The sequence below is a fragment of the Leuciscus leuciscus genome, assembly GCF_965113295.1.
Source record: "Leuciscus leuciscus genome assembly, chromosome: 6".
NCBI classification, from domain to species: domain Eukaryota; kingdom Metazoa; phylum Chordata; class Actinopteri; order Cypriniformes; family Leuciscidae; genus Leuciscus; species Leuciscus leuciscus.
The window spans coordinates 36466867-36480820 of NC_138730.1; the positions used below are offsets into that span (position 1 = coordinate 36466867).

At 35.8% G+C, this 13954-nt stretch overlaps 2 protein-coding genes across 4 annotated transcripts; one reads left to right on the forward strand and one right to left on the reverse strand.

Annotated features, from left to right (window-relative positions):
* The first annotated feature begins 1793 nt into the window (after positions 1 to 1793).
* Positions 1794 to 4323, forward strand: crha (corticotropin releasing hormone a). The gene is made up of 2 exons (XM_082173728.1): positions 1794 to 3096; positions 3859 to 4323. The coding sequence occupies exon 2, from the start codon at positions 3879 to 3881 to the stop codon at positions 4293 to 4295; it is 417 nt and encodes a 138-aa protein (XP_082029854.1). The 5' UTR covers positions 1794 to 3096; positions 3859 to 3878; the 3' UTR covers positions 4296 to 4323.
* Positions 4324 to 4515: 192 nt separating this feature from the next.
* Positions 4516 to 10857, reverse strand: trim55a (tripartite motif containing 55a). 3 transcript variants are annotated; one of them, XM_082173589.1, is made up of 11 exons: positions 10489 to 10857; positions 9618 to 9790; positions 8506 to 8686; positions 8296 to 8391; positions 8027 to 8172; positions 7262 to 7349; positions 7109 to 7131; positions 6882 to 7006; positions 6562 to 6794; positions 5929 to 5985; positions 4516 to 4802 (listed from the first exon to the last, which is right to left on the reverse strand). In XM_082173589.1, the coding sequence occupies exons 1-10, from the start codon at positions 10816 to 10818 to the stop codon at positions 5977 to 5979; spliced, it is 1404 nt and encodes a 467-aa protein (XP_082029715.1). In that variant the 5' UTR covers positions 10819 to 10857; the 3' UTR covers positions 4516 to 4802; positions 5929 to 5976. The 3 variants fall into 3 exon arrangements, with proteins under 3 accessions (XP_082029715.1, XP_082029713.1, XP_082029714.1); XM_082173587.1 differs by lacking the exon at positions 5929 to 5985 and having other exon boundaries at positions 4519 to 4802; positions 10489 to 10854; XM_082173588.1 differs by lacking the exon at positions 5929 to 5985 and having other exon boundaries at positions 4521 to 4802; positions 8506 to 8683; positions 10489 to 10853.
* Positions 10858 to 13954: the final 3097 nt, after the last annotated feature.

Here is a 13954-nt window from a genome sequence, read left to right on the forward strand (position 1 = left end):
TAAAAGTCATAGCTTTTATTTTGAAGTAAAAAGATTAAATTAGACCCTTGGGTAAGATGACCCTCCCCCCAGAATTGGCACAGAAGGAACCAAGAGGTACTAGTGTTGTTATTTTAAAATGTAATAATTATTGTAATAATGGGGTTATTATTCAGTATTTCCATGAATTAGGCTACATGTAGCCTACATTTCAGACATCTTTGCTTTCACTAAAACCTATGGGTTAGTTGAGTGAAATCATTAAATTGCATTCATAGTGTTGCTATTATAACATATCTTCAATTAAAATATGGTTAAATAAGTAAATATTCATATGCCTGTATATAATTCGTAGAATAATTTTCCTTTCAGATAAATCTCTTTTACTGGAATTATGCTTTGTCTGTCATCCATTATTCAATTATTATCAACCAAATTTTCTAAATAAAATGTTAAATACAATAGTTTTAGTATTTTACATAAATTACACTTTAAAAATATATAAATATTAATAATAATGATACCAGAAGTCATTTGTACATTCTGTAAAAGTTTATCCAAGAGGCTTCTTACCCCAGGGGGACAACTTACCCCAGTAGGGGCCATCTTAACCCTCTATTAATATTTGACTGCTATATATGCTATATTTTAATATGTTGTGCTACAACTAAATTGGCAAATGTTTCTATTTATTTCCTATAATAACACATTGGCTGATGCATCATCATCCTGCACATGCTAAACTTATATCTACATATGTTAAAATTTAAAAGTAAATCCACATTGTTCTTAAGGGGGGCATCTTCCCCCATCCAACCCCTATTTTTTACACAATAGCAGGGCATATTGTCACTGTATGACTTAAATTGTCACAATGGGAGCTTAAACTGCCTAATATAGGCTTTTCTGTAAAATTTTCTTTAAAACAACAACAAAATGAATTATGAACTTTATGAAGTAGGCTATTATGAAGTACTTTTTCGTCATTCTCCCTTTAGGCTATAGCCTATAATTGCCAGTGTTTTATACAACAATTACTTTTAATTAATTTTGTTGAACTGTACGGTGTGGAGCAGCTGTTTGTGTTTTACTGACTTTATCAGAACACTTTTTCTAACAAATGAACCACTTTGAGATAGGCTAATTAATCTGTCAGTAATGATACACATATACATACACACACACATATATACATATATGGGTGTTTCTGCAACTACGGGCACTTTTGACTATCCCAATTTTAAAAAGATCAACCTCTATGAATTTCAATTTTAACCATCACAGTCTGTAATACATATAAAGATTTACACAAAATAGAATGTAGTCGTTAAGATTTTAATCTGGAACATGTTTATTTTTTATGTTTTTCGGGTCATCTTCTTAAAAAGTGTCCTTACCGCAATGTTACAATAACGTTCATTTTATAAATTTTTCTTTAGTAATTTCTATAATTTTTTTTACATATTTAAATAGCTTTTTCAAATTTGATGCAGTTTTGTAAATACTGATATTAAAAAAATTATATACAAAATAGGGAATTTCATGTTTTTTTCTATGCCATGTAAAAAATTTACAGTAACCTTAGATGTAAATTGTTTCCATACACACAAAAGATAACATAATTAACTTTTTATGACAGATGTTGCAATTTCAATGTGTTAATCATCTCAACTTAAGTGTAAAAATATTTTTTGGGCAAATCAAAATGTGAAAAAAAATGCAAATAGAGGAGTGCTGCGGTAATGACATCTTGAGTCGGTAAGGACAAAATTTTATTTTTAATGTAAAAAATTGCATGTTTATATATATATATACTAATAAATATACAAATATATACTTCAGTACTAATAATATACTGAATATTTGTCATTTAATATACAGTACACCTTGAATTTGTCTCTACCGCAACACAAGGTCTTTACCGCAACACCTAAATTTGCTGCGGTAAAGACATGTTGCGGAAATGACATTTTTGTTAATATTTTAGCTAATTGGCAGCTATCAAGGCCTACCACATTAGTTTTGAATCTTAACATCTTAATATACATGAATTCAACAGTAAAATACATTTATTTTTAAAATATAGTTATAAATACACAATTATTAAGCTGAATGGTAAGGACGCACAATAAATACTAGAGCAGAAAAGATGATGTTTACCTTATTTTTTTGTTATCTTGTGAGTGAGGTAGTGTGGTGGTCCAGTCTGTCAGCAATGTGCTCAAGTGATAGTTTCTGTTTCCATAGAAACTAGACTTGTTTGTGTTCGATAAAATTTCATAATAAAAGCTTTTTTTCATTGTTGCGGTAAGGACTCAAAAGTGTGGGACAGGCACATTTAGTTAAAAAAATCATAAAAATTTTCAGTAAATAATACAAAGAATTTTAAGATTCTGTAAATGAATCTGTATATTAAACAATTCCATTTGAAATAATGTCATATTGTAAAAGAATGAGCTAATTTTAAGTATCTCAACATTGAAACCACAGGTGTGGGACATGAGCAAAAATGGTTTGGACCATGGTTTGGACCTATAAATGCTTCATAATTTTACATTAAATCATATTATTTATTCATAATTATTTATGTCAAGGTGTGTATTGACACTACGTTTATATTTATGAAACATCAAATGACAAATTTTAACATAAATCTAAAATTTCACTCCTGGGACTTAAAAGTGCCCGTAGTTGCAGAAACACCCATATATATATTAAACACTTAAAAAGCAGTTATTAAACACTACACTAATCTAATCCAAAAACACTTGTCAAATTTCTGAGAATGACGTAAGCGTAAAATGCCCTCCCTCGGCGTCATCAGCAGAGTCTCTCAATTACCTGCGGTTGAATCTGATTGATTCATTAACATGAATTAAGAAAGCCCCGGTAAATTCAGAGGAGACTGCCTCTTCATTCAATCTACAGTGTAGTAAACACAGGACGGAATCCAAGAGCATTTAAATGTTTTACTTACTTGAACTGGAGCCAATTATTCCGGTACTCATTCTGGTGACTGCCATCTCCGAAATAATCTCGCGTCATATAAATAAACTCCCAGCGATGCTCGCGCTACACCGACAGCAGACTCTCTCAAACTTCCGGAGAACACCTGAGGTGAGCATGAACTCAACACACGCCTACAAAAGACATACATGATAACTCTAATAAATGTAGGCTATTTATGTGCTTCATTTATTTAATAAACTAAAATTATTGTTTTTAAATAATGAAATCGAATCGAAATCGAAGTTTCTTATAGCCACATTGGGATCCAAAATTCTTACAAAATTAAAAATCAGATTTTTTTTTTAGTTTGTTTTAAAGCTGAAAATAAAACAAAAAAGGCTAGGGGGGAAACGTTATGACTTAAAACTATAGGCTACACTGTGAAAAATAATAGCCTACATTAAACATTAAAAAGCATTTTTACAGTGTGTGAAAGTCAGATGTTCTTTCACTGAAGCTGAAAATATGCTCTTTGAAATATTCTCAATTTATTATGCTGGAGAACATGCATCATATCATTTTTTTGCAAGTTTTGCAGTTTTTCATCTTTTTTCAACTGATGCTGTCATTAAATAAAAATACTAGGCTAAATACCAAATATATTCTCAAACTTAAATTCTTGTAATAAAAGCTTTGTATGAAATAGAAATGTGAAATACAATACTTTTCACTAGTCTATAGTAATAGCTAGCCTACATGGGTAACGTTAGGCCATGTCTTAGTTTTTTTTATTTACATTAGGAATGTGTGTATATATGTATGCATATATATATATATATATATATATATATATATATATATATATATATATACTCAACCAAATCCTGGACGTTTATCGCCTAGCCCACTGCCTGCTGTGTTATTCTTCAGATTCCTGGGAATTTCCCTCAATGAAGCTGCACGTACTACTCGCTGCGGTGTCTCTCTGGGTCTTCGTCTCGCTGTCTGAGTCCGCTCCCGGACACACTGACACGCAGCTGCCGGTTCTGATGCGTTTGGGAGAGGAGTACTTCACTAGACTGGATAACGCCGCTCACAGCCCGCGCGCGCCCGACCGGAGGACCCCGTCCCGCACCGAGGCTCTTCAGCTGCAGCTCACGCAGCGGCTGTTAGGAGGTAAGGTCGGTAGTGTCGGTAACGGGATCATGAACAGCTTCGAGGAACGCGAGCGCCGGTCTGAGGATCCACCAATCTCGCTGGATCTGACTTTTCACCTGTTGCGCGAGGTGCTGCAGATGGCGCGAGCCGAACAACTGGCCCAGCGCGCGAGCAACAACCGCAAAATCATGGACGATTTAGGAAAATAAATGAACTACACAAAAATGTTTTTAATTCAATTTCTAAAGTAATATAACACATGATTATTGTTGACCCCATGTGAATACTTTGTGTTTGGTGTCTTTTTATCCCGTTTGGCCTTTTCCTATCTTTTAATGTATAATTGTTTTTTTTATCTTTTAATGTATTCCCCCAGAAACAGCATTATTAACATATACAAAAGAGAATGTTTATACACTTATTCATAATCCTTTATTTTGCATTTTAGTCAGATACTTCAGTAAAGATTGTCATCATTTAATATTTAACAGTTGTGGTTTTTACCTTTTCAAATTCCTATCTAGCTTTTCAATGTAGTCAATATTTATGATTGTCAAAGTAACAAAATATTAGTTATGAAGAACAACAGGTTTTTCTGGAAGGTCACTGGGATGTTGCAGGGTTACCAACTGATTTTATTTTGGCACATTTAACCAGGAAAAAGAGAAAACATGGCGTGGTTCATCCTCAGATGTCTGGCTGGGATCGGCAGTTACCTAAATGTATGGGAAAGACAGAGAAAGAGAGATGGAGAGACCGATGGAGATGGATAGACAGATAAAGAGAGACAGATAGAACAAAAGTGGTTTGATAGTGATTTGTGGTCAGAAAAAAAAAAATCTACAGCGGTCACATGAAATAATGTCGAAATGACTGGAAGGGTCATGAATGGGCAGGTCAGAGTTCGGCATTTAGGCGTTTTGCAGTTGTCACTCGTAACTCAGGAACAGGCTGTTTTCATCTTCAAGGCTCAGATGACTAGCAGCTCAGATTTTGAAGATACCAGCCTGTTTCTTATATGTTTTAATCACAGGGACATTCTAATGATTGACAGCCCCAAGTGGACAGTGTTTATATTCTGTACTCAACAAATGTGCTTTATAAACACAGAGTTGGAGCAGCTAGAGAAAAACTAATATTAAATAGTAAAGGGTCATGAGCCCAGCTAAAGCAAACACGGATCACCATAATGGTGACATGAAACGAAACATTCCATAAAACATTACCATCTAAACTTCTGTTAAATCTAAATAAGAACGTGTGTAGATGTATGCCAGAAATAAAGTCCAACTGGTAATAAGTGCAATAATGTGTAATGGCTCGAAGTCAGTAGTTCTTGTGTTTCTCTTTTTTCTGTTCTTGTTGTTACTCTTTCCTTCAGTGATTCTTTTTAACATTAGGTGTCACCACTAAAGGCCAATTATCACTTAATTAATCACTTAATTATCTCATTAACTTCAACACTGCTTCAGTGTTCATTTTTAACACCCTGTAGTTGGACCTATATGTACACCGAGGAGTGTTAATTTAACACTGGGGATTTTGCTGTGATATGGTTTTCTTTAATTCTGTATTTCTTAGGGCAATTACTGTTACAGCCTGTTACTCTTTCTGATTCTAAAAGTAACTGAATTTAGCAAAGGACATAAGAATGATATTGTGAAATAAGGCCATAAGACATATGCTGCATCCAAAAACTTAGGCAGCTGACTTGTCTAATGATATACAGCAAAATAGTTTAGGTTTGGTGATAACTAAGCAAATATTTAATTCCTATAATAGTAATTTCTTCCTAGAAATGACATCAGAAGTTGACAACGTTGGTTAAAAATGTACACTTACACACAAACTGACCACCAACCACAACTTTCAGACGCCATCTTTCTTTTTCTAGCTCAACTGTAACAAAATGGAAAGCACAGGATTGTGGGATGTAAGGATACATCTATGCTGCCTTCAAAAATCAATCAGATGAAGGTATTTCAGGAGACAGGAAGTGAAGCTATAACATTATATTCGGACGTGCATTGATGCCTTCCTTCCTTCCTTGGAATACAGCCTTTTTAAATGTTCGGACACAGATATGAAATCAATGCATGTTCAAAATTATAAATGATAATTTTACAAAATAATTCACTGAATTTTACAGAAATGTTTCACTGAAACTTTATTTGACAAAGTTAAATATCACTCATTTTAAATCCCATTATATATTAAAAATTAAGAATAAATGAGAAAAGTGTCCATATTTTGGTGTCTGGGGTCATGTGTTTGTATCATAAGGTATAATCTCAAAATGTAAGCTGATCCCATCACAGCAGCCACTGCTTTATGATCCATAATGTCCTCAGATTCCAATTGTGTCTTTCACAATGACTTAACCTTACAAACATTACTGATCAATCCTAAAAAATATTATTAAATAATCAAAGCATCACAAATATGGATGAGATTAAAAGAGGGAGAAACCCTTACCTGAGCTGGCGCATCTGTAGAAGGGTTGTGACTGGAGTCTGGAGTGGGCGTTAATAAGGGCGTGTTCTCTGCCGGGTTGATTTTCACTGATTGGTTGGGTTTTGATGACATTTGGGAGGAGTCTGTTGTCATTGGTGGGGGGTTCGGTACAGGTGTTTGCCTCTGCGGGGTCTCAGGACCAACAGTACCAGCTAATTCTTCATCATCATCATTCTCTTCATTGTCGTCACCATCTAAGTAAGAGAAAAATGTCTTATAAAAGAGACAGATTCCAATAAAACCTTACCTGACACCCTTAGGTTAGAATTAGAGTTATTTACCCCTGATAAAGTCTATGCTGAGTATTGCTCTTCGTTCAGGCTGGAAGTTTGCAGTGAAATGATCCATATTCTCATATCCACGCTCTACCTTTTCTAAATGAGACACATTCCTGCCTTCTGCAATTCTGACATGAAAGAGACAGAATTAATTGGATGGCATAAAACAGGAGTGTCTGACAGTTTAAATGTTTTTAGAATCTGTAAAATGGTGATTATTTGAATCTTACTTCTGTAGTAGAGGCTTCGTATTCTGTTAGAGACACATTTAGATTAGAGAATTTATTCTCCATTGCTTAGGAAAAAATATGCTTTATTTTCTAATATGTACCAAATTATAAAAAACAAAAGAAAAAAAGCATGTAATAAAGAACTTTGTAGACCTGCAGGAAGATGGCCATCTCAGATTCCTCCATTGTCTGAACTCCTGTCTCCACTAGTTTGGCTGCGTTATCCAAGTGCTCTCTGTACCTGCACAGGTGATTACGGTGATTAGCAGATTGTGTAAACATACACACGCATAAACATACTTAGTATGGGAAAATAGAGGAATTATAAGTTAATATAAGTTAAGCAGATAAACTTCAACAAAATAATTATGGATATTTGATGAGCATCTATTATTTATCTACCATTCAAAATTTTGGGGTTGTTTTTGAAATAAGTGTTTTATGCTCACCAAGGCTGCATTTATTTGATAAAAAAATACAGAAAAATGTAAAATGGCAAAGTAGCCATTACTCCAGTCACAGGGTCACATGATCCTTTAGAAATCATTCTCTCATTTTCATGGAAACTGATAAAAAAAAAGTCAGGATGCTTTGATGACCAGAAAGTTCAAAAGAACTGCATTTATTTTAAATAGAAATATTTTGTAACATAAAGGTCTTTTATGTTACTTTTGATCAAATTTTATGTATCCTTGCTGAATAAAAGTATAAATTTTTTGTACTCACTCCATACTTTTGAATGGTATATAATGTTATACATACATAAAGTACATTACAATTAAATTCAAGTATTTTTCATCAGCAGCTGTTCTTCATAATCATTTGTCACCTATTACAGACAATTAGATTACCTATCATCACGAATGTGACCTTCTATATTACTCTTTATTTTTGCGTAGTGTGTATATGTGCATGTACTTGCGCTGTAGGCTACTGATGTAATCGAGTTTCTCCTGCTGTTCTGCAGTGATCTTCAGTGCGAGTTCTCCTCTGCGTTCTTCCAAAAGAGCGTACAGACGATCAAACCACTCACATACACGAGACTTCTGCCTACGCCCATTTTCCTACACACAAACACATATGCGCTGGCATCATGACTAGGACCGTAATGTAAGAAATCATAGTTTTCATAGTCACAACAAAAAAAGGATCAGTCATTGATAATTATAATACACACAGACACTGACCTCCACAGATCTGCAGCTTTCCTCTAGCTGACTGATGATGCCCTGAATTCTGTCATTGTTGCCAACCAACAAAGCAACACCATCAGACAACTCTGTCTGCACACACAATCACAGAAATATAAACGCATCAATCATCATGAGATAAAGAAGACAGAGGTGCAGTGCGATGATAATAAGAAAAGCGGAAAAATAGACTAAAAAAAGTCTTACTTTCTGGGTCTCGTAGACAGATTTGAGTGGAGCAACCTCGCAGGACTGATGACTCCCAAACACTTTACATAATGAACAAGTGGGAACAGAGCAGGTCACACAGTATATATTAATCTTCTCTTCTTGATGCTCCTCACACATCAACTCATCATTCTTCACATCTGGCTCAGGCTTACTGCTGCTGACAGAGAATCAGAGAGATTTTACTTCAATTGTCTTCAATATAATCTTTATACCTATGTTTAAATGTATATAAATGACTATAGGGCAGCGTTTCCCATCACTGTTCCGGGAGGCACACCAACACTAAACATTTCCGCACTCTTCTTAATCAAACACACCTGAATCAACTCAGCTCGTTAGAAAAGACTCCAAGACCAGAAATATATGGGTCAGATAAGGGAGACATCCATAATGTGTACTGTTGGTGTGCCTCCAGGAAGGAGGAAGTACCCCACACTGGTATAGAGTATAGAACAAGAATCTTATGAAAATAATAAAAAATAAAAACAAAGAGATACAAATTTCCAAGCAATGAAATACTCCCCTCCCTATAAAAGTAACACAATCACTGCTGTGATGATACAGTTTTTGTTTAGTTTAATTTCTATTAGTTTGCATCCCCTACTGAGTACAACTAAAATGTGAAGTGCTAGAGAAGTGCACAGACAGAGAAAGTAAAAGTCTAACTGCTGTTGCTCATGTTGATGTGTTTCCAAGTGTGTGTGTGTGTGTGTGTGTGTGTGTGTGTGTGTGTGTGTGTGTGTGTGTGTGTGTGTGTGTGTGTGTGTGTGTGTGTGTGTGTGTGTGTGTGTGTGTGTGTGTGTTGGGGGTTGGAGGGGACTGATAAACACAGAAGTTGTGTCTGAAATAGCTCCTGTCACATTGGCCTACTTATAAATATAGTCCAGCACACACACAATTGACCATGTGCTGGAATGGAATGGAATGGAATGGAATGGAATGGAATGGAATAGAATAGAATAGAATAGAATAGAATAGAATAGAATAGAATAGAATAGAATAGAGAGGAAAGTCTGAGTTGCAACAGGATTCCAAATGATTAGACAGCATAAATGATTAGAGAAGGTGAAATGAAGCTGCAAGTGTACCTGCTGGATTCCTGTTTGTACATATCTATGATGTTCTCCACCAGCAGGTTCCTCTGCAGGCCATACACCCCGTGTCTATCCAGAACCACTTCATGCCTACAGGATGGGCAGCGGAACCGGCCGCCTGAGCCCAATGAAGAACCTCCTCGTGTGGGCAAGTAGGGGTTTGAGGCCTGAAACATACACACAAATATTTTTGTTATATTTGGGATTTTACTTAAATTATTTCCAATTTTCCTTACAAGGGATTACATGTAAATAAAACATATAAATACATTGACAGAAGAAATATTATGATGGTAATGATAAAAAGCAAATAATAGTAGCTGTAACAATAATAAAAAATAATAATAATTTCAGTTGTGCACTTAGTCAAAAGTATTTTGACTAGCTTAGTACCAAATCCAGTTTTTTTCTTATTACACTTTACTTTTAACTATAATTAAACAAAATAAAATTGTGATCCAATCCTGATATTTGTATGACTCTTCAAAATGTTACCACTTCAATTTTCTTGTCATAACCCTAATTCTTGAACAACATTTCCCGCTCTCTTTTGTAGTTATTTAGAAATGTATGTATTATAAAAATAAAATCGACCCATTTTGCCCATAACTTATAGTCTAGAAATCTAGCTTAAACTCAGCTGGTAGTTTTGGAAAATGGTAGGGAGGATTCTATTAGCTAGGCTTTCTAGCTGTTTCAAGCTAGCCATTCCAAGACAATCTATGACCAGTAAGTTAGGCCTTCCAGCAGGACACACTCAAGCTGGTTTTTGAATTGTGTTATGAAATATCATGTTCCAAAACACTATAGACTAGTTTTAATTTAAACATTGTTAACTAAGTTTAATTTTGCGTATTGGTGGTACCTGAAAGATGTCATTGGCACATTTGCGGCAGAGGTTGTGTTGGCACGGTAAGATTACCACCGGCTTGGTGAAGATCTCAAGGCAAATGGGGCATATCAGCTGCCTCTCCAAATTCTCCATGGTCTCGCGCGTTCTAGGGCACCAATAATCCAAACCCACGCTCATCACGCGGAACGCACGCGCTTGGCGAACACACTCCGGTGTGTGTTGTTCTGTTTCTTTTTTATTTCCTTTCAAAAGAAATCCAGTTGTTATACTGTCTCTCCGTGTGACACTCGTAGGCCGCTCCGTCACCTTCCTCCACGCGCTTGTCTGGTCTGTTTTTAGCATGGGTACGTAAGGGTTGCCATGATTACGTGACCATATATGAAAATGGCACTGCGCGAGACCGGGCAGCTGTCTACCCCCACCACTGACCACAAGCTCGCAAACCTCCCTTTTCACACTCGCACCCCTGGAAACCAGCCTGCGGCGTGAGAATACCACCACTATCATCCAGACTACTTTCATATTTTCCCTTAAAAGTTTAAATGTTAAGTCAAAATTTAACAAGAAAAACTCTTTAGTCTTTCTTTAGATTTTCTTATGATGATGTGAAGGAGATCCACTGACATAAAGTACCCTGGCACTTCCTTGTTCTTGTACCATGTTACATTGAAGTGGCATGTAAATACCATAGTACATAAATATAGCCTATATAATAATTGGAACACCATAATTTAAATCTATGGGGAGACTTGACTGACTTTCTGTTCTTATTGTCTCACAAACTCTTATCCTTTATTGTTTTTGTAGACAAATATTAATTTTGGCAGAATAGTGTTTATTTGGCTCAGGATCAGTTCTCAGATCTACTGAAGGATCCAGTGACCATTCCCTGTGGACACAGTTACTGTATGATCTGTATCACAGGCTGCTGGGATCAGGATGATCAGAAGGGAGTCTACAGCTGCCCTCAGTGCAGACAGAGCTTCACTACACGACCTGTTTTAGCTAAAAACACCATGCTGGCTGAAGTGGTGGAGAAACTCAAGAAGACAAAAACTATAAGCTCGTCCTGCTCAGTGTTACACTGGATCTGGAGATGTGGAGTGTGACGTCTGTACTGGGAGAAAATATAAAGCCATCAAGTCCTGGAGAACTAAAACAGATGATCTGACCTATGATAAACTGAAGGAATTTTTTTAATTTGATTTAAGTGAGTTAATGGCTCATTGTGCTATCATAGTGTGGTCACAAGCAGCAGCAACAGTGTTGGGTGTTGGTGAATGGTGAAAGCCAGTTTTTTGTTGTTTTTTCAGGCAGCATTGAAAAATGAGCCACAGAACAGGCAAACAGAGAGACCTTTATGTGTGGAGCAATAGGGCTTACGGCTGGCATTCATACACACTGAGTCACAGACTGAGAGAAGAAAGAGTACATTTGAAAGAAGAAAAATATTTATTTTGTATGGAGAGAATCCATCTGTTTTCAGGAACTACTGGAATTAAACCTGGTGATTTATTTTTCTCCCCAACACACATACACTAATATAAATTGTCTGTGTGTGATCTCTCACACGCTGCTGGAGTGTGGTGAAGCGATTATAAAAAGGTTATAGGTTCAAACCCTGCAAAGGTGTTTTTTCTCTTCCATGAGCAAAGAACAAAAATGTTTCAAAGGGGTTGTCCCTGTGATAATGTAGTCCACTGTAAAAGTGTTTCTCATCCCTGCTCCTGGAGGCCAGCAGACTACCCACTAGAGGGCCTCAGCAAACCTTTTGAAGATGACTAACAACTATTTTACTGTTACAATATTTTTTATTAATGATTTAAATATATACAAATAAATAAGCCATTCAAAATCTAGTTTATATTTTCATCTGGTCCCAGAAGAACATTTTGTTTATTAAAGGGGTCATATAATGCCATTTTTGTACAAGCTAATATGATTCTTTAGGGTCTAAATTAAAAGTTTGTAATATACTTTAATTAAAAATTCTCATTAGTATTGTAAGAAAACACTAATTTTACCTGGTCAAAAACAGCTCTGTTTTCAGCACGCCGTTTCAGTGCATGTGTCTTTAAATGATAATGAGCTTTGCTCACCCCGCCCCTCTGTTCTGTGCGTACACCGTTTGTAACACAATAACCACGCGTTGTTCATTATAAACGTGGGATTATGAATTATATTGAGAACGTCGTACATAGAAAACATGCTGTAATGTACCCTGAGTGTAAACCTTAGACGCATTCATCGTGAAGCCTGCAGCAAGGTTTGCAAATTTCGCAAAGATTAATATAAATACTAATATAAAGGTTAATAAAACATTACACTCACATCTTCTGGAGGTTCAGCAGTAACACGTTGGTACCGATCCGTTTTTTCTCGTTTGTAAAGCTGTCTGGTGTGAAATGATTCGCGTAAACATGAAAGCATGGACGATCGTGGGGAATCCCCGTGAGGATTTGGGCATATCCTTTGGGCATATCTCTTCAAAAACAAAACTCAGCCACTGCATCTATAACGGCTCAGATTTAGGAACATCCAAATGACTGCTGTGTTCCTTATTACATCTAAGAACAGAACACCACAATCGTGTAGACGCCATTCTACTCCAGCATATCAACAATGGCGGACTACTATGACGACGGCTGTCACAGCTTGCTCAGGGCGGGTCTTGTGTTGAAGCACGGCTGTCAATCACAATCGCGGGAGGGGCGTACGATCTTATGACGTCACAATATCGAACGGCTTGATTTCATAGATGGTCAAACATATAAGGAGATTAAAACAAAACCACTGGATGGATTTTAATCATGATAGGATGGTTGTGTACAGGCACTGCCAACAGACATTTCAGTGCAATCAACTTGTAAAAGTGCATGTACCATTATATGACCCCTTTAAAGAGCATTCAGCTCTTCTTGAATCATAAAAATTAATTATAGGTAAGCTCATTAAAAAATTTGAATCACTCCAGATTTCGGCTGATTAACAAGTTTGAAAACAAGTTTGTTATGATTGCAGCAGAAGCACCAGAGTAATCATCTTAACCATGTAAATATCTTCAACATTGTCTTGGAAAATGGAGGGCCTTGAAGTCAATATTTCGCCTATTTATTTATATACACATAGCCTACAAATCGCTTTATTTCCATGTTAAAAGAATGTATATTACCACAGCATTAATGCACACACTACATGCAGTATCATAAAAATTAATCTTTATTTATTGTTTATAATATACACATTTATTTTCATCTTGCAAACTGAGCATATCACTTTTTGTTTATCCAACAAAAAGTGATATGCTCAGTTTGCAAGATGACAATAAATGTGCATATTATAAATTATTTTTAATTATTCACTAGTTTGATTTATTCATTAATTCAGTCATTCATATTGTGTGTGTGTGTGTGTGTGTGTGTGTGTGTGTGTGTGTGTGTGTGTGTGTGTGTGTGTGTGTGTGTGTGTGTGTGCGTGT